Here is a 24,426-nt window from a genome sequence, read left to right as displayed (position 1 = left end):
CAGCTAAATCTGTCCTTAGTGCTGTAGCTGGGCGAGTTATTTAGTGTCCGTTCAAGCACATTTCTTGTTCTGGGTTGAAATACAATTCCCAATTTAGCAATTTCATAATTTAGTGGTTTCTGCTATATCAGAGCTATTTGAAATCTATCCCTAAAAGGGTAGATCATATTGAAGGTGCACATAGGGACATTCAGAATAACTTCACACACCCGCTACTGTGCATTTCCAAGTCTAATTCTGTCACTAAACCCATACCTGTCACCCAGCGCCTAAATACTAGGCCTCAATTTTATATCCAGCTAAATCTGTCCTTAGTGCTGTAGCTGGGCGAGTTATTTAGTGTCCGTTCAAGCACATTTCTTGTTCTGGGTTGAAATACAATTCCCAATTTAGCAATTTCATAATTTAGTGGTTTCTGCTATATCAGAGCTATTTGAAATCTATCCCTAAAAGGGTATATAATATTCAAGGTGCACATTGGGTCATTCAGAATAACTTCACACACACCCGCTACTGTGTATTTCCAAGTCTAATTCTGTCACTAAACCCATACCTGTCACCCAGCGCCTAAATACTAGGCCTCAAATTTATATCCTGCTAAATCTCTCGTTAACGCTGTCCTGTTGTGGCTGGGAAAGTTATTTAGTGTCCGTCAAAGCACATTTTTTGTTCTGGGTTGAAATACAATTCCCAATTTAGCAATTTCATAATTTAGTGGTTTCTGCTATATCAGAGCTATTTGAAATCTATCCCTAAAAGGGTATATAATATTCAAGGTGCACATTGGGTCATTCAGAATAACTTCACACACACCCGCTACTGTGTATTTCTAAGTCTAATTCTGTCACTAAACCCATACCTGTCACCCAGCGCCTAAATACTAGGCCTCAAATTTATATCCTGCTAAATCTCTCGTTAACGCTGTCCTGTTGTGGCTGGGAAAGTTATTTAGTGTCCGTCAAAGCACATTTTTTGTTCTGGGTTGAAATACAATTCCCAATTTAGCAATTTCATAATTTAGTGGTTTCTGCTATATCAGAGCTATTTGAAATCTATCCCTAAAAGGGTATATAATATTCAAGGTGCACATTGGGTCATTCAGAATAACTTCACACACACCCGCTACTGTGTATTTCTAAGTCTAATTCTGTCACTAAACCCATACCTGTCACCCAGCGCCTAAATACTAGGCCTCAAATTTATATCCTGCTAAATCTCTCGTTAACGCTGTCCTGTTGTGGCTGGGAAAGTTATTTAGTGTCCGTCAAAGCACATTTTTTGTTCTGGGTTGAAATACAATTCCCAATTTAGCAATTTCATAATTTAGTGGTTTCTGCTATATCAGAGCTATTTGAAATCTATCCCTAAAAGGGTATATAATATTCAAGGTGCACATTGGGTCATTCAGAATAACTTCACACACACACACGCTTCTGTGCATTTCCAAGTCTAATTCTGTCACTAAATCCATACCGGTCACCCAGCGCCTAAATACTAGGCCTCAAATTTATATCCTGCTAAATCTCTCGTTAACGCTGTCCTGTTGTGGCTGGGAAAGTTATTTAGTGTCCGTCAAAGCACATTTTTTGTTCTGGGTTGAAATACAATTCCCAATTTAGCAATTTCATAATTTAGTGGTTTCTGCTATATCAGAGCTATTTGAAATCTATCCCTAAAAGGGTATATAATATTCAAGGTGCACATTGGGTCATTCAGAATAACTTCACACACACCCGCTACTGTGTATTTCTAAGTCTAATTCTGTCACTAAACCCATACCTGTCACCCAGCGCCTAAATACTAGGCCTCAAATTTATATCCTGCTAAATCTCTCGTTAACGCTGTCCTGTTGTGGCTGGGAAAGTTATTTAGTGTCCGTCAAAGCACATTTTTTGTTCTGGGTTGAAATACAATTCCCAATTTAGCAATTTCATAATTTAGTGGTTTCTGCTATATCAGAGCTATTTGAAATCTATCCCTAAAAGGGTATATAATATTCAAGGTGCACATTGGGTCATTCAGAATAACTTCACACACACCCGCTACTGTGTATTTCTAAGTCTAATTCTGTCACTAAACCCATACCTGTCACCCAGCGCCTAAATACTAGGCCTCAAATTTATATCCTGCTAAATCTCTCGTTAACGCTGTCCTGTTGTGGCTGGGAAAGTTATTTAGTGTCCGTCAAAGCACATTTTTTGTTCTGGGTTGAAATACAATTCCCAATTTAGCAATTTCATAATTTAGTGGTTTCTGCTATATCAGAGCTATTTGAAATCTATCCCTAAAAGGGTATATAATATTCAAGGTGCACATTGGGTCATTCAGAATAACTTCACACACACACGCTTCTGTGCATTTCCAAGTCTAATTCTGTCACTAAATCCATACCGGTCACCCAGCGCCTAAATACTAGGCCTCAAATTTATATCCCGCTGAATTTGAATACAATACATTGGGCCAAATAATATATTTGTTGTTGTGGTGAACCATAACAATGAGAAAAACATCTAGTAAGGGACGTGGACGTGGACATGGTCGTGGTGGTGTTAGTGGACCCTCTGGTGCTGGGAGAGGACGTGGCCGTTCTGCCACATCCACACGTCCTAGTGTACCAACTACCTCAGGTCCCAGTAGCCGCCAGAATTTACAGCGATATATGGTGGGGCCCAATGCCGTTCTAAGGATGGTAAGGCCTGAGCAGGTACAGGCATTAGTCAATTGGGTGGCCGACAGTGGATCCAGCACGTTCACATTATCTCCCACCCAGTCTTCTGCAGAAAGCGCACAGATGGCGCCTGAAAACCAACCCCATCAGTCTGTCACATCACCCCCATGCATACCAGGGAAACTGTCTCAGCCTCAAGTTATGCAGCAGTCTCTTATGCTGTTTGAAGACTCCGCTGGCAGGGTTTCCCAAGGGCATCCACCTAGCCCTTCCCCAGCGGTGAAAGACATAGAATGCACTGACGCACAACCACTTATGTTTCCTGATGATGAGGACATGGGAATACCACCTCAGCATGTCTCTGATGATGACGAAACACAGGTGCCAACTGCTGCGTCTTTCTGCAGTGTGCAGACTGAACAGGAGGTCAGGGATCAAGACTGGGTGGAAGACGATGCAGGGGACGATGAGGTCCTAGACCCCACATGGAATGAAGGTCGTGCCACTGACTTTCACAGTTCGGAGGAAGAGGCAGTGGTGAGACCGAGCCAACAGCGTAGCAAAAGAGGGAGCAGTGGGCAAAAGCAGAACACCCGCCGCCAAGAGACTCCGCCTGCTACTGACCGCCGCCATCTGGGACCGAGCACCCCAAAGGCAGCTTCAAGGAGTTCCCTGGCATGGCACTTCTTCAAACAATGTGCTGACGACAAGACCCGAGTGGTTTGCACGCTGTGCCATCAGAGCCTGAAGCGAGGCATTAACGTTCTGAACCTGAGCACAACCTGCATGACCAGGCACCTGCATGCAAAGCATGAACTGCAGTGGAGTAAACACCTTAAAACCAAGGAAGTCACTCAGGCTCCCCCTGCTACCTCTTCTGCTGCTGCCGCCTCGGCCTATTCTGCTGCTGCCGCCTCGGCCTCTTCCTCCGCCTCTGGAGGAACGTTGGCACCTGCCGCCCAGCAAACAGGGGATGTACCACCAACACCACCACCACCACCTCCGTCACCAAGCGTCTCAACCATGTCACACGCCAGCGTTCAGCTCTCCATCTCACAAACATTTGATAGAAAGCGTAAATTCCCACCTAGCCACCCTCGATCCCTGGCCCTGAATGCCAGCATTTCTAAACTACTGGCCTATGAAATGCTGTCATTTAGGCTGGTGGACACAGACAGCTTCAAACAGCTCATGTCGCTTGCTGTCCCACAGTATGTTGTTCCCAGCCGGCACTACTTCTCCAAGAGAGCCGTGCCTTCCCTGCACAACCAAGTATCCGATAAAATCAAGTGTGCACTGCGCAACGCCATCTGTAGCAAGGTCCACCTAACCACAGATACGTGGACCAGTAAGCACGGCCAGGGACGCTATATCTCCCTAACTGCACACTGGGTAAATGTAGTGGCAGCTGGGCCCCAGGCGGAGAGCTGTTTGGCGCACGTCCTTCCGCCGCCAAGGATCGCAGGGCAACATTCTTTGCCTCCTGTTGCCACCTCCTCCTTCTCGGCTTCCTCCTCCTCTTCTTCCACCTGCTCATCCAGTCAGCCACACACCTTCACCACCAACTTCAGCACAGCCCGGGGTAAACGTCAGCAGGCCATTCTGAAACTCATATGTTTGGGGGACAGGCCCCACACCGCACAGGAGTTGTGGCGGGGTATTGAACAACAGACCGACGAGTGGTTGCTGCCGGTGAGCCTCAAGCCCGGCCTGGTGGTGTGTGATAATGGGCGAAATCTCGTTGCAGCTCTGGGACTAGCCAATTTGACGCACATCCCTTGCTTGGCGCATGTGCTGAATTTGGTGGTGCAGAAGTTCATTCACAACTACCCCGACATGTCAGAGCTGCTGCATAAAGTGCGGGCCGTCTGTTCGCGCTTCCTGCGTTCACATCCTGCTGCTGCTCGCCTGTCTGCGCTACAGCGTAACTTCGGCCTTCCCGCTCACCGCCTCATATGCGACGTGCCCACCAGGTGGAACTCCACCTTGCACATGCTGGACAGACTGTGCGAGCAGCAGCAGGCCATAGTGGAGTTTCAGCTGCAGCACGCACGGGTCAGTCGCACTACAGAACAGCACCACTTCACCACCAATGACTGGGCCTCCATGCGAGACCTGTGTGCCCTGTTGCGCTGTTTCGAGTACTCCACCAACATGGCCAGTGGCGATGACACCGTTATCAGCGTTACAATACCACTTCTATGTCTCCTTGAGAAAACACTTAGGGCGATGATGGAAGAGGAGGTGGCCCAGGAGGAGGAGGAGGAGGAGGAAGAGGGGTCATTTTTAGCACTTTCAGGCCAGTCTCTTCGAAGTGACTCAGAGGGAGGTTTTTGGCAACAGCAGAGGCCAGGTACAAATGTGGCCAGCCAGGGCCCACTACTGGAGGACGAGGAGGACGAGGATGAGGAGGAGGTGGAGGAGGATGAGGATGAAGCATGGTCACAGCGGGGTGGCACCCAACGCAGCTCGGGTCCATCACTGGTGCGTGGCTGGGGGGAAAGGCAGGACGATGACGATACGCCTCCCACAGAGGACAGCTTGTCCTTACCCCTGGGCAGCCTGGCACACATGAGCGACTACATGCTGCAGTGCCTGCGCAACGACAGCAGAGTTGCCCACATTTTAACCTGTGCGGACTACTGGGTTGCCACCCTGCTGGATCCACGCTACAAAGACAATGTGCCCACCTTACTTCCTGCACTGGAGCGTGATAGGAAGATGCGCGAGTACAAGCGCACGTTGGTAGACGCGCTACTGAGAGCATTCCCAAATGTCACAGGGGAACAAGTGGAAGCCCAAGGCCAAGGCAGAGGAGGAGCAAGAGGTCGCCAAGGCAGCTGTGTCACGGCCAGCTCCTCTGAGGGCAGGGTTAGCATGGCAGAGATGTGGAAAACTTTTGTCAACACGCCACAGCTAACTGCACCACCACCTGATACGCAACGTGTTAGCAGGAGGCAACATTTCACTAACATGGTGGAACAGTACGTGTGCACACCCCTCCACGTACTGACTGATGGTTCGGCCCCATTCAACTTCTGGGTCTCTAAATTGTCCACGTGGCCAGAGCTAGCCTTTTATGCCTTGGAGGTGCTGGCCTGCCCGGCAGCCAGCGTTTTGTCTGAACGTGTATTCAGCACGGCAGGGGGCGTCATTACAGACAAACGCAGCCGCCTGTCTACAGCCAATGTGGACAAGCTGACGTTCATAAAAATGAACCAGGCATGGATCCCACAGGACCTGTCCGTCCCTTGTCCAGATTAGACATTAACTACCTCCCCATAACCATATATTATTGGACTCCAGGGCACTTCCTCATTCAATCCTATTTTTATTTTCATTTTACCATTATATTGCGAGGCTACCCAAAGTTGAATGAACCTCTCCTCTGCCTGTGTGCTAGGCCTAAATATATGCCAATGGACTGTTGCAGTGGTGGCTGACATGAAGCCTGATTCTCTGCTATGACATGCAGACTAATTCTCTGCTGACATGAAGCCAGATTGTCTGTTACGGGACCTCTCTCCTCTGCCTGGGTGCTGGGCCTAAATTTATGACAATGGACTGTTGCAGTGGTGGCTGACGTGAAGCCTGATTCTCTGCTATGACATGCAGACTGATTCTCTGCTGACATGAAGCCAGATTGTCTGTTACGGGACCTCTCTGCTCTGCCTGTGTGCTAGGCCTAAATATATGCCAATGGACTGTTGCAGTGGTGGGTGACGTGAAGCCTCATTCTCTGCTATGACATGCAGACTGATTCTCTGCTGACATGAAGCCAGATCGTCTGTTACGGGACCTCTCTGCTCTGCCTGTGTGCTAGGCCTAAATATATGCCAATGGACTGTTGCAGTGGTGGGTGACGTGAAGCCTCATTCTCTGCTATGACATGCAGACTGATTCTCTGCTGTCATGAAGCCAGATTGTCTGTTACGGGACCTCTCTGCTCTGCCTGTGTGCTAGGCCTAAATATATGCCAATGGACTGTTGCAGTGGTGGGTGACGTGAAGCCTCATTCTCTGCTATGACATGCAGACTGATTCTCTGCTGACATGAAGCCAGATTGTCTGTTACGGGACCTCTCTCCTCTGCCTGTGTGCTAGGCCTAAATATATGCCAATGGACTGTTGCAGTGGTGGGTGACGTGAAGCCTCATTCTCTGCTATGACATGCAGACTGATTCTCTGCTGACATGAAGCCAGATCGTCTGTTACGGGACCTCTCTGCTCTGCCTGTGTGCTAGGCCTAAATATATGCCAATGGACTGTTGCAGTGGTGGGTGACGTGAAGCCTCATTCTCTGCTATGACATGCAGACTGATTCTCTGCTGTCATGAAGCCAGATTGTCTGTTACGGGACCTCTCTGCTCTGCCTGTGTGCTAGGCCTAAATATATGCCAATGGACTGTTGCAGTGGTGGGTGACGTGAAGCCTCATTCTCTGCTATGACATGCAGACTGATTCTCTGCTGACATGAAGCCAGATTGTCTGTTACGGGACCTCTCTCCTCTGCCTGTGTGCTAGGCCTAAATATATGCCAATGGACTGTTGCAGTGGTGGCTGACGTGAAGCCTCATTCTCTGCTATGACATGCAGACTAATTCTCTGCTGACATGAAGCCAGATTGTCTGTTACGGGACCTCTCTCCTCTGCCTGGGTGCTGGGCCTAAATTTATGACAATGGACTGTTGCAGTGGTGGCTGACGTGAAGCCTGATTCTCTGCTATGACATGCAGACTGATTCTCTGCTGACATGAAGCCAGATCCTCTGTTACGGGACCTCTCTCCTCTGCCTGGGTGCTGGGCCTAAATTTATGACAATGGACTGTTGCAGTGGTGGCTGACGTGAAGCCTGATTCTCTGCTATGACATGCAGACTGATTCTCTGCTGTCATGAAGCCAGATTGTCTGTTACGGGACCTCTCTGCTCTGCCTGTGTGCTAGGCCTAAATATATGCCAATGGACTGTTGCAGTGGTGGGTGACGTGAAGCCTCATTCTCTGCTATGACATGCAGACTGATTCTCTGCTGACATGAAGACAGATTCTCTGTTACGGGACCTCTCTCCTCTGCCTGTGTGTGTGCTGGGCCTAAATATATGCCAATGGACTGTTGCAGTGGTGGCTGACGTGAAGCCTCATTCTCTGCTATGACATGCAGACTGATTCTCTGCTGACATGAAGCCAGATTCTCTGTTACGGGACCTCTCTCCTCTGCCTGGGTGCCGGGGCCTAAATATCTGAGAATGGACTGTTCCAGTGGTGGGTGACGGGAAGCCAGATTCTCTGCTATGGAACCTCTCTCCAATTGATTTTGGTTAATTTTTATTTATTTAATTTTTATTTTAATTCATTTCCCTATCCACATTTGTTTGCAGGGGATTTACCTACATGTTGCTGCCTTTTGCAGCCCTCTAGCTCTTTCCTGGGCTGTTTTACAGCCTTTTTAGTGCCGAAAAGTTCGGGTCCCCATTGACTTCAATGGGGTTCGGGTTCGGGACGAAGTTCGGATCGGGTTCGGATCCCGAACCCGAACATTTCCGGGATGTTCGGCCGAACTTCTCGAACCCGAACATCCAGGTGTTCGCTCAACTCTAGTGAAGACCCTTTGGCATTGTGTTCTAACGTTTTTATTTTCAGGTTGCCCTATTTAGTCCTCACCCTGATGGTCATGCATAGTAAGGACTCCCCCCATCATCATTTAACCCCTCATGTCCAAGTTCATTGTTTTATCCCCTTTCTCAGGTTACTTGATAGCCTTGTGGAATTACGGTTCTAAATATGTGCTTTTAGACATTTTATGCCTCCTTGGATTACAATTAACTTTTATCACTGTGGATTACAATTCACTTTTTAAAAGTTTCCAGAGGATTCTACAACTTCAAGCACTTCCAGGAAAAAGGACTCAAGTTATTGTTGAGCCTCATATTGCATTAATACAATTGCACTACTTTTATAAAAATGTTTTATTGCAACATAAAAGCTTGCACCCAAAGAAATGACTCAAACGATACCTGAGCTCTTTGTGCTTTACATACTGTAATATTTTTGCACTAAGTACCAGTTTGCCTGTTATGCAACGTTTAAGATAACATGCCCATTGTGTGTATTCTTCTCCTAGGTGCCGCAATGTGAATTTATGCACTATTTGTGATGTTTGCACTTACCATTGCACTTAACTTAAAATGTAGCAACTTACTAAGTATGCCTTAACTTGACAGTTCTTATTCTTTCCTTCCCTTATACAGACTGTCTTCATACGGACGTATAAGAGGTGTCTTATTTCCAGGAGAGCAACGGGATTATAATACCCTCCTCCTGTGACATTGCCAGAAGTATACGGAGATGATGAATACCTCCCCTTCTGAGCCTTTTGCCTAAGGTATGAGCCCTCAAACCTTAGAGCCTTATTTTAGCTACCCCAAAGTCACCATAGTGATCGTGCTTTAAGCCAAATTTCTCAGGCTTTGGTGCAGGAAAGGGAATACAGGATAAAGCCACCCTTTCATTTGCGTGCATTCCATTACATAATGGTGGGACTACAGAGTAAAGACCCCCCCATGCTTTCTTTGGTGTTTAAAGGATACAGAACATTTCAAAGTCAGTCAGTAATGTTTGCTTTGTGCAGTATTTAGGTTCACTGGTTATACCAAAAGAAGGAAACTGTGTGTTGGACACCTAGCGGGCAGAAACCTGGGGAAAGCTGTTATATGTTTTGTCTTTGTATGTCATTATATGTAATTCACGCAGCACTTTGTACTTTATTGGGTACCCCAGAGCTGGTTCCTCTTGCCTCCTAAAGCCGAGGGCGGTTTAACTTAAAGTAAGGGGGAATGTAACATCCCAGAGTTATGTTACTGCGCTCTTTTACCCTGCTACAATCTATTAAGTGTATTTGTACTGTCATCTTGTGTAATTTAATATCACATCCTCAATAATGTGCATTTTGTAAGCCTGTTACATGTATGTGCTGTAATTTTCAAATGCTGCGTCCGCCTTTACTGCCACGTCCGACTCCGACGTCTGCACTGCCACGTCTGCCTCCTCAGCCTGCACTGCAACGTCTGCCTCCTCCTCCATTTGAACAGCCACCTCCAGGCTCAAGATTATTATGTCTTATATTGGCAAAATAGAGAAGTATACTGGACGCACCCAGCCATTGTTATACTCCATTGCACTTTGTGCGTCCTCTTTTCCATCTCCTAATTTTTGGTGTTCATTAGTTACTAAACCCCCCACCAGTTACCATCCTCAGAGAAAGAATAAAGTACAGCATTATATAGATTGTTTAGGACCATAAGAAGAGTGATGGCACTGTTAGCAAGGTAACACTCATCTATGGCAAAATACCTTACTGCCTGTGGTATGGGAATATTGCTTTGGTGCAGCTGTGTGGAGTAAACAGTGCTCTGGAGGTCTGAAGATATGAGGCCCCAACAAAGCTGATAGTGACCTGTCAGAGTATCATCATTGAGGAAGATTTACTACTGTTAATGTTCCCGTTTTTTTTGCCCCCCCACCTTAAAAAAAGAAAGAAAGTGTAGTGCATGCTTTCTACTGCATTTATGAAGGGTCTTAGACACTTTAAGACACTTTGGTGACTTGGAGAACAAAGGGGTATGCCTTATTGGAAGGGGTGTAGCTTAAATTTGACCTGTGCACCAAATCATGCACCAAAAATTTGTAAACAAAGTCAACATGTAGGTGGTGTAAAGTGAGAGTAGATGGTCTGTAGGTGCACCAGATTTATCACCCACCATCAGCCTCTGTGGTAAATCTGGTGCGGGGTATGTTTATACTGTCTTACTATAGATAGTATTGTGTATGTGTTAAACAATGGTTGTGTTCTGTGACATTCAAGTACATTGCGCCAGTTAGAGTCGACAGCATCTTCTACGCACACTGTGCAACAAGCATGGTTCATTGAACAAGAAAAGTAAAATCATCTATCGGACTCTTGGTCTGTGATCATTTCTATAAAGGGGAACACCCCACCTGACCACCCTCTTTTGGCCCTCCTACATAGTATACAGGTAATGAATGGGCTACAATCAGCCAAGGATGATGCGCAGTTGCAGATTATAATGCTCTCCATGGTTCTTTGTTGCTGATCCTTACACTCATTATGCAGTCCTTGTTCTTATGTCTGAATACATATATAACTCCCATCATCTATAAAACAATTAGTATGTGTAATGAATGCACATACACAAACCATTCCTGCATTACTGGTTGTTCTTTGGAGACTGAATGGTACCTACCTTATTTCGTTTCTGTAATTTGAAGGATTAAATTGCAAATGTATTGACAGTGGAAGCTCCCTGCTTGACGTATGCAACCTGTGCAATTGTACAGGGAGCATTACCCCAGTACACTGAATGGGCGCCAGGCTCCAGCCTAGCTGCAGGTTCTGTTCCTCCAGCATTCCACACCTTCACCTTCCACTATTAAGAGTGTTGAGCCCAAGGAGGCTGCAGCACAGAACTCCTATAGACAACCCCCAAACTTCCACAAAGCCCCCCCTGTTTAAAGTACAACATCTGTCAGGAGAATTCAGTTGCTCGAACCTTGGAGGATTAGCTCAGGTGACTTTGCCCTCCCTCCCTTCTCTCCTCCCTTTCTTCCTTCCCTCCTCTTCTACTAGCCCCCAGGCCCATACAACATCACATGGAGTCCTCTGAAGTTGTTCTAAACCTCGTCCTCCCCAGTAAGGTAAATGTACATGTATGTTTGTATGTGTGTTCATTTGATCACAATGGGAACACCACACGGCTACCAAAAGGATTATCTGATGATGATAATATAGGACTCATTATGTAGCTTTTACACTTGAATATAGCTGACTCCCTCCTACTCCCTATTTATTGCCATGGATGCCAAGTCTCCTTTTGTTATATTATAATTCAAGCCTTCTGCCTAGCATGCCTGGCCTGCACTGCAGCTACACTCCCCTGCCACTCTTGTATGGCCTCTTGTATGGCCTTCAAGAGTCAAGATCGGCATGGCTTGGGTGTGGAAGAGGACGGCCCGGTAGGTTTCTTACATTTAGAACTGGCGCTTGATCCACCGCCAGCACAGGGCCTTTATTAAGACCGGTGTCTAAAATGGTGGTCTTAATAAATGTGCCCCTATATTACTAAGTGCCATATAGTCTTCTTACATACACATTGGTCACAAGTAGCCAAAAAGTGGCCAACCCCGTTAAGCCGGTGGAGCTGCCTAATGATTTGCACCAAGCTTATGACAACACAAGGCTTTTTGATCAATATGGTGAAATTGCACCCACTGGATATATGGCTTTATCGCTATGTAATATGTAATGGACCCTCATTAAAACCGCACCCAGTGGATATATGGTTTTCTCGCTAGGTAATATGTGATGGATCATCACTCCCAAGCAAGACCACTTGAACCAAAGATTATGAAAGAAATGCACAACACACTTAAATTGGGTTTTAAATGGAGAAAATTTATTTAAAATTAAATTACGGTATATTCTTTCAGTGCCTCAAATTTATTATCAGACCAATCACTATGAAAATGGCACTGAAAATGGCACCCCCCCGACTCACGAAGAATCTACCCCAGCATTCAGGAGAGGAAAACCCCCTGTGGGGGAAACCTCTAGGGAACCGTGGCTGGAGGGCTGCCCTTCCCTTGGGCTTAGAAAGTTAATGCCAACATAAAACAGCATATTTTATCAAGATTTGTACATTTACAATGCCACATAATATGAATCCACTATAGATATGATGACATTACATAGTCATAAAGGTTAAACAGTGAACAGATTAGTAAGCAGTTACATAGTGTTAAAGAAGGTAAGGCCAAAGCAGACCCCTGTGTGAGCCTCTTATGCAGATATTTGACCACTAAAGGGCTTACAAATAAAGGTGTAGCAGCTAGCATTAGATGTGAGGACGATCTGGCTGGAGCATCTGTCACCCCATTAATCGCTAGGCAAATACGGCTGATCTGGCTTGCTAGGTAGATAGAGCTGATAGTGATGACCTGGTTCGCTAGGCAGATAGGGCTGATCTTGCTGGTTAGGTGGCTAGGGCTGATCTGGTTCGCTAGGCAGATAGGGCTCATCTGTTGGCTAGGCGGATAGGGCTGATCAGGCTGGCTAGGTGGATAGGGCTGATCTGGTTGTCTAGGCGAATATGACTGATCTGGGTGGCTAGGTGGATGGGGCTGATCTGGCTGGCTAGGCGGATAGGGCTGATCTGGCTCGCTAGGCGGATAGGGCTGATGTGGCTGGCTAGGCAGATAGGGCTGATCTGGCTGGTAGGCGGATAGGGCTGATCTGGCTGGCTAGGTAAATGGAGCTGATCAGGCTCGCTAGGCAGATAGAGTTGATGTGGCTGGCTAGGCAGATAGGGCTGATCTGGCTCGCTAGGCGGATAGGGCTGATCTGTTGGCTAGGCGGATAGGGCTGATCAGGCTGGCTAGGCAGATAGGGCTGATCAGGCTGGCTAGGCAGATAGGGCTGATCAGGCTGGCTAGGCAGATAGGGCTGATCTGGCTGGCTAGGCAGATAGGGCTGAAATGGCTGGCTAGGCAGATAGGGCTGATCTGGCTGGCTAGGCAGATAGGGCTGATCTGGCTGGCTAGGCAGATAGGGCTGATCTGGCTGTCTAGGCGGATAGGGCTGATCTGTTGGCTAGGCGGATAGGACTGATCAGGCTGACTAGGCGGATAGGGCTGATCTGGCTGGCTAGGCAGATAGGGCTGACATGGCTGGCTAGGCAGATAGGGCTGACATGGCTGGCTAGGCAGATAGGGCTGATCAGGCTGGCTAGGCAGATAGGGCTGATCTGGCTGGCTAGGCAGATAGGGCTGACATGGCTGGCTAGGCAGATAGGGATGATCTGGCTGGCTAGGCAGATAGGGCTGATCTGGCTGGCTAGGCAGATAGAGCTGTTCTGGCTGGCTAGGCAGATAGAGCTATTCTGGCTGGCTAGGCAGATAGGGCTGATCTGGCTGGCTAGGCAGATAGGGCTGATCTGGCTGGCTAGGCAGATACGGCTGATCTGGCTGGCTAGGCGGATAGGGCTGATCTGGCTGGCTAGGCGGATAGGGCTGATCTGGCTGGCTAGGCGGATAGGACTGATCTGGCTGGCTAGGCGGATAGGGCTGATCTGTTGGCTAGGCGGATAGGGCTGATTAGGTTGGCTAGGTGGATAGGGCTGATCTGGCTGGCTAGGCAGATAGAGCTGATCTGGTTGTCTAGGAAAATAGGACTGATCTGGCTGGCTAGGTGGATGGGGCTGATCTGGCTGGCTAGGTGGATAGGGCTGATCTGGCTGGGTAGGCAGATAGGGCTGATGTGGCTGACTAGGCGGGTTTCCCCTTTCTCTCTTACAGATGATGAAGCTCCTTGTCTCCAGACACATCAAGCATTGATAGATATAGAGGTAGACAGAGATAAAAGAACTAACACCTATAATGTACCAGTGAGTAATAGGTATGAGGATTTGGCAGGACAACATTTTTTAGACCATACCCCGGCACACCACAAGACACGCACGAGATACAGAGACCAGACACCACCACGGCACAGGTCACCTTACAATTCGAGGAACAAGAGCACCAGATATCAACATCCCACAGGAAAGAATCCCCAATCCAATCATCAAAAACTGAATCCATACACACACTATTACAACAACGATTTAAATTCACAAATTCACCAACAATACCGTCACTTGGAAAGAGAAAGAGAAAGACAAGAAGAAGTAAGAGGAAGGGAGTCACGACACATGAGACACTCACAGACCCAGAGATGGGATCAATAATTAATTTAAGTTCTAAAATTTTCACTACAAATTAATTGATTGAATAAGGGGTTGAAGTTTGCCCCGTCCAATACTATAGACAAATTCTCTACCTATATAGGAGTTCCAAAATTTATTAGGAACCTCTGTCTTAGGAAGTATTATATAAAAAACCCTATATCAAGAGATTCTTCCGGAAGTAAGTAAATTGATTTATTTAAACACACCTCTTTGAAAAAGAAATCCAAAATGTTTCCACGCAATGAAATAAGTAGGGAAATCGCAACTTTTCAGAAATGCGTAGAAGATGATCTGAGAAAGATCAGAATTAGACCCCCTACTAATAATAATCTTACGAGGCAAGAAATTCAGGCTATTAAATCACTTCAAAATGATAATAATTTAACTATACGCCCGGCCGATAAAGGCGGGGCAACAGTGATTTCAGATACCGATCAATATAATAAAGAATGCTGGAGGTTGTTAGCGGACCAAACAACATATGCAAGGCTTAAGAATGACCCAATACAGGAATTCAATCAGGGTCTGGAGGACCTATGCAGGAGAGGGGTGGAGCAAGGAATCTTGTTAAAACAGGAATCAGAATTTATTTTGGGCACAGAGAAAAGGTTACCCACTTTCTACTGCTTGCCCAAAGTACACAAGAGCCTGACGGACCCACCAGGACGCCCTTTAGTGTCCGGAATAGGATCCATCACCTCCAACTTATCTCGATATATAGATACCCAGCTCCAACCTTTGGTAAAAAATACCAAAACCTATCTAAGGGATACAACACAGATCATCCAGATCTTAGAAGGATTGGTAGTTGAACCAGGTTGGATCATAGGGACTCTAGACATTCAATCCCTTTATACAGTCATAGACCATCAACATGGACTGGAAGCGGTCAAAAAACAACTAATAAAGAATGGTATGTTTGAAGATCCCCAGATTGAATTGATACTAGATGGGATCCAATTTATCCTGCAACACCATTATTTTTATTTTGAGGGGGAGTATTATTTGCAGAAACGTGGCACCGCCATGGGAACCAGATTTGCCCCAAGTTACACAAATTTATTTTGGGCTGAATGGGAATCATCTACCATCGAACCAAGACTTGGGGCGGATCTGGTCCTATGGCGGCGCTACATCGATGATGTAATTTTCATCTGGAATAAGGGAGAAATGGAATTGATGAGATTCCTGGAGGAAATTAATAAAAACCATCTAAATTTGATTTGTACATCTAATATTAAGGAAGAAACTGAATTTCTGGATTTGCTAATTAAAAGAATTGATAATCGCTATTTGTGCAGTACATACCAAAAACCAACTGCCAAGAATAGCTTTATCCTCTTTAATAGCTGTTACCTACCAAGGTAGCTATTGAATGTCCCTTCCGGACAATTCCGCAGGATCAAAAGGAATTGCACGGAAACAGATAAATTTGAGGAAGAGGCAGTCAGAATGAAGCTCCAATTTTTAGACAAAAAATATCCAGCCACAATTTTGGAAGAATCCTTGAATAAGGTGAGAGGAATGAAAAGAAAGACATTCTTTGAAGAAAAAATTAAGGAGTCTGAGGATTCTAGGATGGATATTAAGATAATCTTACCCTTTAACAGCAATTATAAAAGAATTAACAACATCATAACTAGACACTGGTATCACATATTGAGTGATAAAATAATAGGCTCACAATTGCCCAACACACCTAAGATAGTGTATACGAAGGCCCCAAGCCTTAAACTGAAAATAGCCCCGTCAGTTAAAGAAAAAAGACCCATAAAGACAGGTATAGGATCCTTTATGAATTTAAAGGGGTTCTTTAAATGCGGGAGATGCATTGGGTGCAGGGCAAGTTCACAAGAAAGAAAAACATCCACAGTACACTCAACTCAGAACTCCTTTATTTGGGAGATCAATGATTGCCTCACATGTAACTCTTCTGGAGTCATCTATTTGATACAGTGTCCATGTAAACGCCAATACATTGGCAGAACGAAAAGATTATTGAAAACCAGAATTAGTGAATTGTGTCTTTAATTATAATAACGACATATATGTAGGGATCTAGGCCTATTGACCTCATGGGTTTTATGAGTTGATCCTATATGGAAGTATTTTAGCACTATATATGGACCTTTTTAATGTGTTCATCATATATGATTGTGATTTACATATATTGTGATAATATTTTTATGTAATATTTATTAGGATTTTATCCCGCAATGTATTAGATAGAATTTTCGAAAAAAACGCATCAAAACGGAAAAACCGCAATTATATCGCATCAAAAACGCATTGAAGTCATTACACCTATGTAATCCAGAATCCAGGTTTTCTGGATGTCCAAATGGAGTATAAAAGGTGGAGAGGATTGAGTGGCGCTTTACGCCCCAAAACGCATCTGGTAAAGGAAGGATAAGCGCCCACCTAATCAACCGGATATCTACTGAAATATTGCATGGCCATGCGATATAGACTTTCAGCTAAACCACCGATACAGTTTACAGCAACAGACACCGCCGATAAGGTATCATTCCTGTTTGCATAATCCCGCGATAACGTGACGTCATTTACTCGAGACGAGCAACGCGAGACGCTGAGGGCTGCTGGCACGGCTCTCTCCTCGTGCAACGAACCAGGGGTACGGCTTAACAGGAGACAGGTAGGAACCTGGAACTATCATCTTACTTACCTTGGCGGCATTGTCAAACAGCTGAATAAATAATAAGTAAATTCCGGATGGACTTTTCACCATTGTCCTCTTGCATATTATCCACCTGCATCCGTTGAGGTGATTTATATACACATTTACAGGACATTTTTTCTGTCTTGCGGTTTGCGGTATTCAACGTATGAACAGTGATTTTTTAGTACAACAAATTGGTTGCTCAAAGAGACATTTGAACGCCACATATTATCACTGCACATTACACTATTTAATATTGTGGGTATAGGGGCATCACCCCAACACCAGTATTTTCATTTTTAATGTTTTAATTCTTGCTACCAATTGTATTTTATTTGTTTGATATATGCATTTTTAGAAGGTTTTTATTATACAGGTTATTCCTGCAATCATCAATAAATATATCCTTATGGTCCAAATGTTGTGAGTGCTCACTCACCTTTTTATTAATGGTGCTGCATATGGCCGTGGGCCCCTCTGATATGGAATCTTCTTCCATGGGTTCTTTATGTCATAGACTTATGCATCTGACATCAGCACAGTTGCCATAGTAACTATAGGTGCTTAATGCCTCATTTACTTTCACTATGAAGTCACCTGCAGTGTGCTCAAGTATTGACCCTTTAATGACTGGCATTGTACTTTTCAGCAGAAGCTTCTAAAATGTTCCTGACACTAGGCAGGCCCTTTATTATTATGGCTACGGATGAGCGAACTTCTGTTTTCAAGTTCGGCGTACAAGGTTCGGGTTATGTAAGAATTCCGTTATTGATTCCGCTACCATTGACCATAAGTTATGTGATAGCGGAATCCATAACGGAATTCTTAGTACCTTGTATGCCAAACTTGAAGACACAAGTTCGCTCAACGCTAATTGTGGCATTTATAAGATGCTGTTACAAAAGAAAGTTGATCAGTGTATGTACAGATCTGAGATGTAATAATCAAATGAACGCCCTAAAGGCATCTGTGTTGAAGCTGTTGTTGCAGATTCTTTTATGCAGTTTGTTCAAAATCCAGTCACATTATTATGGCTGCTTCCTATTTTTGACGCTGGCAGCGCGTAGCTCATGAAAAAGGGATGATTATTGGCTTTTAGGCCAAAGGTGGCAGTATTTCTGAAACTGCACAGTTTGTTAACTGTTTGCATGCTGCTGTGTTTAAAGTGTATCGTAAGTGGACAAATGGTACATGGAAACTAGCTACAGAGCATCACGTACCATTGATGTGAGAGGGCAACGTTGGCGGGCGGACCGACACACTACAAAGGTGCAGCTCATCGCCAAATGAACCCTACTGTGTATGGGGCTCTAAGGGTGCATTCACACTACCATAGTGTTTTGCGGATCTGAAAAACTTGGATACCGGCTGTGTGCTTTCCGCATTTTGCGCACTGCACACGGCCTGCACTATGATAGAACTGCCTATTCTTTTCCGCGATTGCAGACAAGAATAGGACAAGCTCTATTTTTTTGCAGGGCCCAGCAATGGAACTACGGATGCGGACAACACACAGTGTGCTGTCCGCATCTTTTGCGGCCCTATTAAAAAAGTATGGGCCCACATCCGTTCCTTAAAATTGTGGAACGGATGCGGACCCATTTATACGGGGTCTGAATGAGCCCTAAAGCAGATGAATGGTCACTGCCTTTCTGATAACAAAGCTTCATAATAGGCTTCAGTTTTTGTGCCAATATAGAAATTGGACCTCCGCTGATTGGCAAAGGGTTGCCTTCTCCAATGAGTCAAGTTTTCTACTTTTTGACTGGATGGACATTGGTGTGTCAGACAAGAAACCTCAAAGAACAAACACGCTGCAACCATAACTGGAAGAACACAAGCTGGTGGTGGCAGAGTTGGCCATGCATGTGGGTATGAATTCATCCTTGCAGATCGCGTACACCCATACAAGCTGAATGTCTTCCCTTGGGCAGATGGGATCTTCCAGCAAGGCAATGTGGCATGTCACACAGCTAGACATGTCTCACATTGCTTGGAAGAGACTTCCAAGTACTACCCTGGTCCCCATAATTTCCCAGACTTCAGCTCAATTAAGCATTTGTGGGACCACCTCGATCATTGCGTTCGCTGTTTGGATTCACCCCCACGCGCCCTCCATGCACTGCAGTCAGCATGGCCCCAGATACCTATGACAACCTACCAGGACCTTATTGAGTCACTCCAAGGTCGTCTAGCTACTGTCCGTGCTGCACATAATGGTTACTTTAGATATTAGCTGGTAGTCATAATAATGAGACTCGACTGTGTGTCACATTTTATTTAGCACGCTTTTCACCAAGACCATATTATGAAATGTTGGATTTAGTAAATTCCCCCCGTCTGGCCTCCTCCACCCCTTAATAGCCAGCCATCACACACCTTATTTTCCCATCGCCCATAACATCACAATCAGTTGTTATAGAAGAGGGGGAAAATGTTAATTATATTTACCGGTCATCTCCGGTAAATATAATTATAGTGGTTTTTTTGCTCTCTTATGTAGTATATATATAGCAGAACACTATACATATAGTAGCATAAGGCTGTAATTGTCATGGGCATGTAGTGTGCCTGGCATGTCCAGGCACATCATAATGCCAAATAATATTTCCCCAACTTACCTATTTGGTGTCATCCATCTCTGTGGCCATCCTCTTGAACAGGAATATCTCTGGTGTTTCTTTGAGGTCCTGATCCTGACTTTAGTCTTTTATGATGATGTTTCTTGCCTGCTTGTCCAGGTCCGGCTTGCCCATCTTGATCTTCTCCTTTCTGAAGCTCTACTTGGGGCTTAGGAAGACAGCTTGCTCTGATGGTATTAAAGAGCTGGTGGATGGTCTGGGGTTTTCCAGCGGATGTTAGTAAATGAAAACCCTGTGAATAAGGCCTGGTGGTTTGCTGACATGGCCAAGTTGCTAGCCTCTGCTGCTTCCAGGATTTGGAGATTGAATGGTCTTGAGCCACGCTGGATGTTGTTTGGCTATAAGAAAGAGATAGTAGAAGGAGGTTATCACACAATAATGATATCTACTCTTCTTAGTACCATGATAAATATGGAAAAAGAGATGAAAGATATGTCACTATCATTTGTGTCTATATTTAAAATGTCTCTAAACAGGACTGTACATTGTTTCTTCTTATACTTACTGGTTTAGAAATGTGTGGTGGACGCATCCTAAGGGCTTCCACCGAGTCCCAGTCAATACACTGAAAAAACCTGTGGGCTCTGATGTTGCCATTGACTCCGAGACGCCTGGTAGGATCTTCCCGGAGGAGCTACAAATAGGAATATTAATTTAAAGTTATATAACAGCTTTATCAAAATTTAGATGAAAAAACCTATAGCAAAACTTCATAGTCAAATTTTTTTTATAGAAAAACATATTAATAGATTTATCTTTAAACATACAATAATTAGGCAATAATTAAGTAATATATATCACTAATATGTCCCTATAAGAAGTTGAGCACTGTTATAAACACCAGAGGGAAGGTTGGCTGTAATATGTAAGATTACTTCAGTACTACTTCAGTACTGCTTCAGTACTACTACTACTACCAGTGTTGTTTCTAGCCGTTTTGCTGCCGTGTGGTTAAAAAAAAAAAAAAAAATCCAGTCCTTCAAACCACACTGTTAACATGGCCTATTATAGCTTGCAGATTATATTACTGTATAATATACTAACCTTTTTAATGATGTTCTTTGCCTCTTTGCTGGAGGCATTGAATAGTCCTCGCTGGTATTTGTGGCTGTTGGTAATCATGATGTTCAAGATGATGCCAAATGCATACCAGTCTACTCCAGCATTGTACTCCTCCGCAGCCAGGATCTCAGGAGCCATGAAGCCCGGTGTTCCAGTGTATTCTGTGGCTGTTCGGTCTCCATAGATGTTCTCAAGTGCCAGACCGAAGTCGGCAATCTTAATATGGCCCGTTTCAGTCACAAGGATGTTGGAAGGCTTGAGATCTCTGTGAAGATAAGAAAAACCTTTATTGTTGTCAGTGTTCCTCCTGTAATTATCAGAGTATAATGCTGCATTTGGCTAATGTTATATTAGTCAGTGTAAGACAAAAATATTTGTTGTGGTGTTTTATCCGGGTATTAGGGAAAACCTTTACTACAAGCTCAGTCTCTAAGTGCCTGTTGTAGGATATCAGAAATGATTGTAGGAACTGGGTGATTGCATGCAGCTTTGTGTTAGAGGAAGAGGGAATCTGCTGATTAAACCCCGACAGATAGTGGACTAATAGTCACCAGACTATCTGGAAATATATTGGTCGAGGGGAATTGCAGATGGTACGGCTTGCAGACATTTGGTTTTCTGGTACACTGACTGCCAGAAGATTTTCCAAAGGTATTTATACATTTGGTGGATCTTCTACCAGCACACTGGTAGATAAGACTGGCGTATCAATCTGTCCCATTGCCTATATCACAAAGGACCATGGTGTCACTAGGATTAGTGCATGTATTTTCTCCTTTCCCTTGCTTGGGTTTCTATGAAATTTCCCCAAGTATGTGCTTGTGTCATACGAAAATGAGACTGTGATCCTGACTATGGGCAAAGACCAAGAGTACATTCTGTGCACAGTTCAGTGGACTATGTTGGTGCTCGGTGCTATATCAGGATGATACAATATATTTCGGGTTACCGGTGGATGATGCCCTTAGAATGCAGATATTGAATTCCACACACAAGTTCTGCGGCGTAGAATCTGGTAGAAAGGAAAGAAAGAGAAGAGAATAGTATTTAATGGATGATATAGTCTCAGAAGTACACAATGCTCAGTAGACCCGACCGGCTGGATTTTATGTTATTTATGACTGGAGTTTATGTTACTATTATGGCCCGGGGGCACAACTGCACTTATCGTTCTCTTCATAGCACATATGTACCTAAACCTGTTATAGTCTGAATATATGAGATTGTTTTATGTTAATATTGAAGACATACTTCCAATAATATAGAAATTATGGAATTGTTAATTCCTTCAAATTAGATCATCTTCATGCTGTTTTGATTAAAAAAAACGTCCTGGTATATGTAAAGTATCCATTACCTAAGACATAGTGTAATAATAATTATATCAGAGGTGGACATATCACATGTATAACTTATCCAGCTGCACAGAGGCCAAAACATAGAGGCCACAGACACCTGGAAAGTGACTTTGTGCTACCTATTAGACTGCATATAATGGACTGTGCTAATGAATATAATTAGGGATGAACGAAACAAGCTTTGCTCAAAACTTCGGTTTAATGACGTCGGAACTGAAGCCGAGTTCGGATCTCAGTTTTAAAATTTTTTTTTTTTTTTTCAGTTTAAAAATCAAATACCGAAGTTAGTCACCAAAGTCTCACAAGACTTCGGGAATAACTCACGTCGCCTTGTCGGAGGTCATACATTTTAATGCTTCACTGAGATGGATCTCCATACAGCATTAAACCGAAGTTATGAGCGAAGCGACTTAGAATCTAGGATCTGAAGCTCACATCGGTCATCCCTAAATGTAATTATCAGGTCTTCGCTTATTCCTAAATTTAATGATCAGGTATAGTGGATTAGACAAGGTCAGAATGCAGGTGAGTATGAAGATAAAAATTACATAACACGACTCAGCACCACTTACACTATATACCACTTACTCTAGTTTGGGGGTGTTTTACAGCTGACAGATTCCCTATAAGATAGAACACTGTATCATAATTGCAACAGACCAAATGAACAAATATTAGGTGGTATAAACTTAGACTAGACAGCCTAAAGGTCGCCAAATTATTTATCCCGCATCAGTCACTGTGATAACTCTGGCACATTTTTAGACTGTCTAGTCTAAAGGTGGCCACAGATCTCAACAGCTATTGGCTGAACACTCTTTTGCTGAGAGCTACGGTATCTCTTGACTCCCTCAAACTCATACACGCTCAGTTTGGCCAAACTCATATGTGTGTCAATTGTGAGAGAGGAGAAAGCTTCTGCCAGACACCTCTGATGGTGTCTGGCAAAAGCATTGTATGTTGAAATTCAGTGCACCCAATCCTTTTCTCCTCTGACCTCATCTGTTGGGGGAAAATCAGGGGATCCTCATATACGTTCGATCTTCTCCCGGCAGGTTCAGCTGACAATAGCTTATGGTGTACGGGGCCTTAAGTTTACACTGTCTAAATCTTAGATAGCATTAGTAAATCTGTCACATAGTTGTACTGTTTAGGCTTTGACTACTGTACCTGGCACTGGGGATGTCAAGACGCCCCTTCCTCCGCAGGAGTTGGTGGAAATCTCCACAGGTGACATATTCCATTCCAAGTAGAACAAGCTCCTGTCAGATGGATACATATTATATATATATATTAGATATCTGTTAAAGTGGTTGTAGAGTTTACATAGTTACAGTAACCAGCTATTTCATCAGCCAAGACATAGGCCATATGGAGACAGTCTGGCTTCCTCTGATGGTCCCTGTATAACAGATCATTAAGCCACTTACTCCTGATAATATAGTTGTGTAATTACAGTAATACTGTGACTTTCCTCTGCTTGTTCTCTGTGTCTGGCATATTCTATGCATGCATATGTAGACCATGCAGATATATTGTGTAAGACATTACATTTCAATGTTTGGATAACTTTACATTATCATGAAGGGCACATTTCTCACCATTTTGAAGCACTCATTAAGAACTACATCCATAGGGAAGGGGAGGACAGTAGTAGATTTTAGGACCCAGTTGGACCACTCCAGGTGCAAGTAAGATGTTCCATAGACTTCAATAACCCAAAGTCAGCCCCAAATGTTTTAGGCACATTGCCTGGTCCCCAGGGTTTGTCCAGTGTTGCCATAGGTGGTGCCAGCTACACATACAAGAAGCAGGACATTAAAATACCATATATATAAATATGTATATATACATATATGTCAGTGCAGGTTATGATATACTCATGAAGTAGTGACAATTTTACCTTGGTCTGGAATGCAAATGTGCCATGAAGAAGGAAGGGGCAGCCAGATGCAAGTTGTAACACTCGCCGCTCCACCATTGCGTGCTCTTCTCCTTCAGCAAGCAGGTCTCTCTTTGTGATGACTTTTACGGCAAATTGCTGGTGGTTAAACTTGTCCTCTGCCAGCACCACCTAGAAAAAACACTTCTTACTGGACAATCTTCATAAGTGTGGACAGGGAGCAGGAAAACACCACCAGTGCTGCTATATATACATATAAATGTCAGATTATGTAAAATGGGAACATTAGCCACAGTCACATAGATGTGGACCGGAAG

The 24,426-nt window shown here is 44.4% G+C and overlaps 1 protein-coding gene across 1 annotated transcript; it reads right to left on the bottom strand.

Annotated features, from left to right (window-relative positions):
• Positions 1-19,962: 19,962 nt before the first annotated feature.
• On the bottom strand, positions 19,963-23,450 carry LOC122942144 (protein kinase C delta type-like). Its single transcript, XM_044299642.1, has 5 exons — positions 23,377-23,450; positions 21,798-21,860; positions 20,831-21,113; positions 20,292-20,420; positions 19,963-20,124 (listed from the first exon to the last, which is right to left on the bottom strand). Exons 1-5 carry the CDS (start codon positions 23,448-23,450, stop codon positions 19,963-19,965), a joined length of 711 nt encoding a protein of 236 aa, XP_044155577.1.
• Between the last annotated feature and the right edge of the window lie 976 nt (positions 23,451-24,426).

Source organism: Bufo gargarizans, chromosome 6 (assembly GCF_014858855.1).
Source record: "Bufo gargarizans isolate SCDJY-AF-19 chromosome 6, ASM1485885v1, whole genome shotgun sequence".
NCBI lineage: Eukaryota > Metazoa > Chordata > Amphibia > Anura > Bufonidae > Bufo > Bufo gargarizans.
The sequence above is the reverse complement of the archived record's forward strand: the minus strand, read 5'-3'. Positions and strand labels throughout refer to the sequence as shown.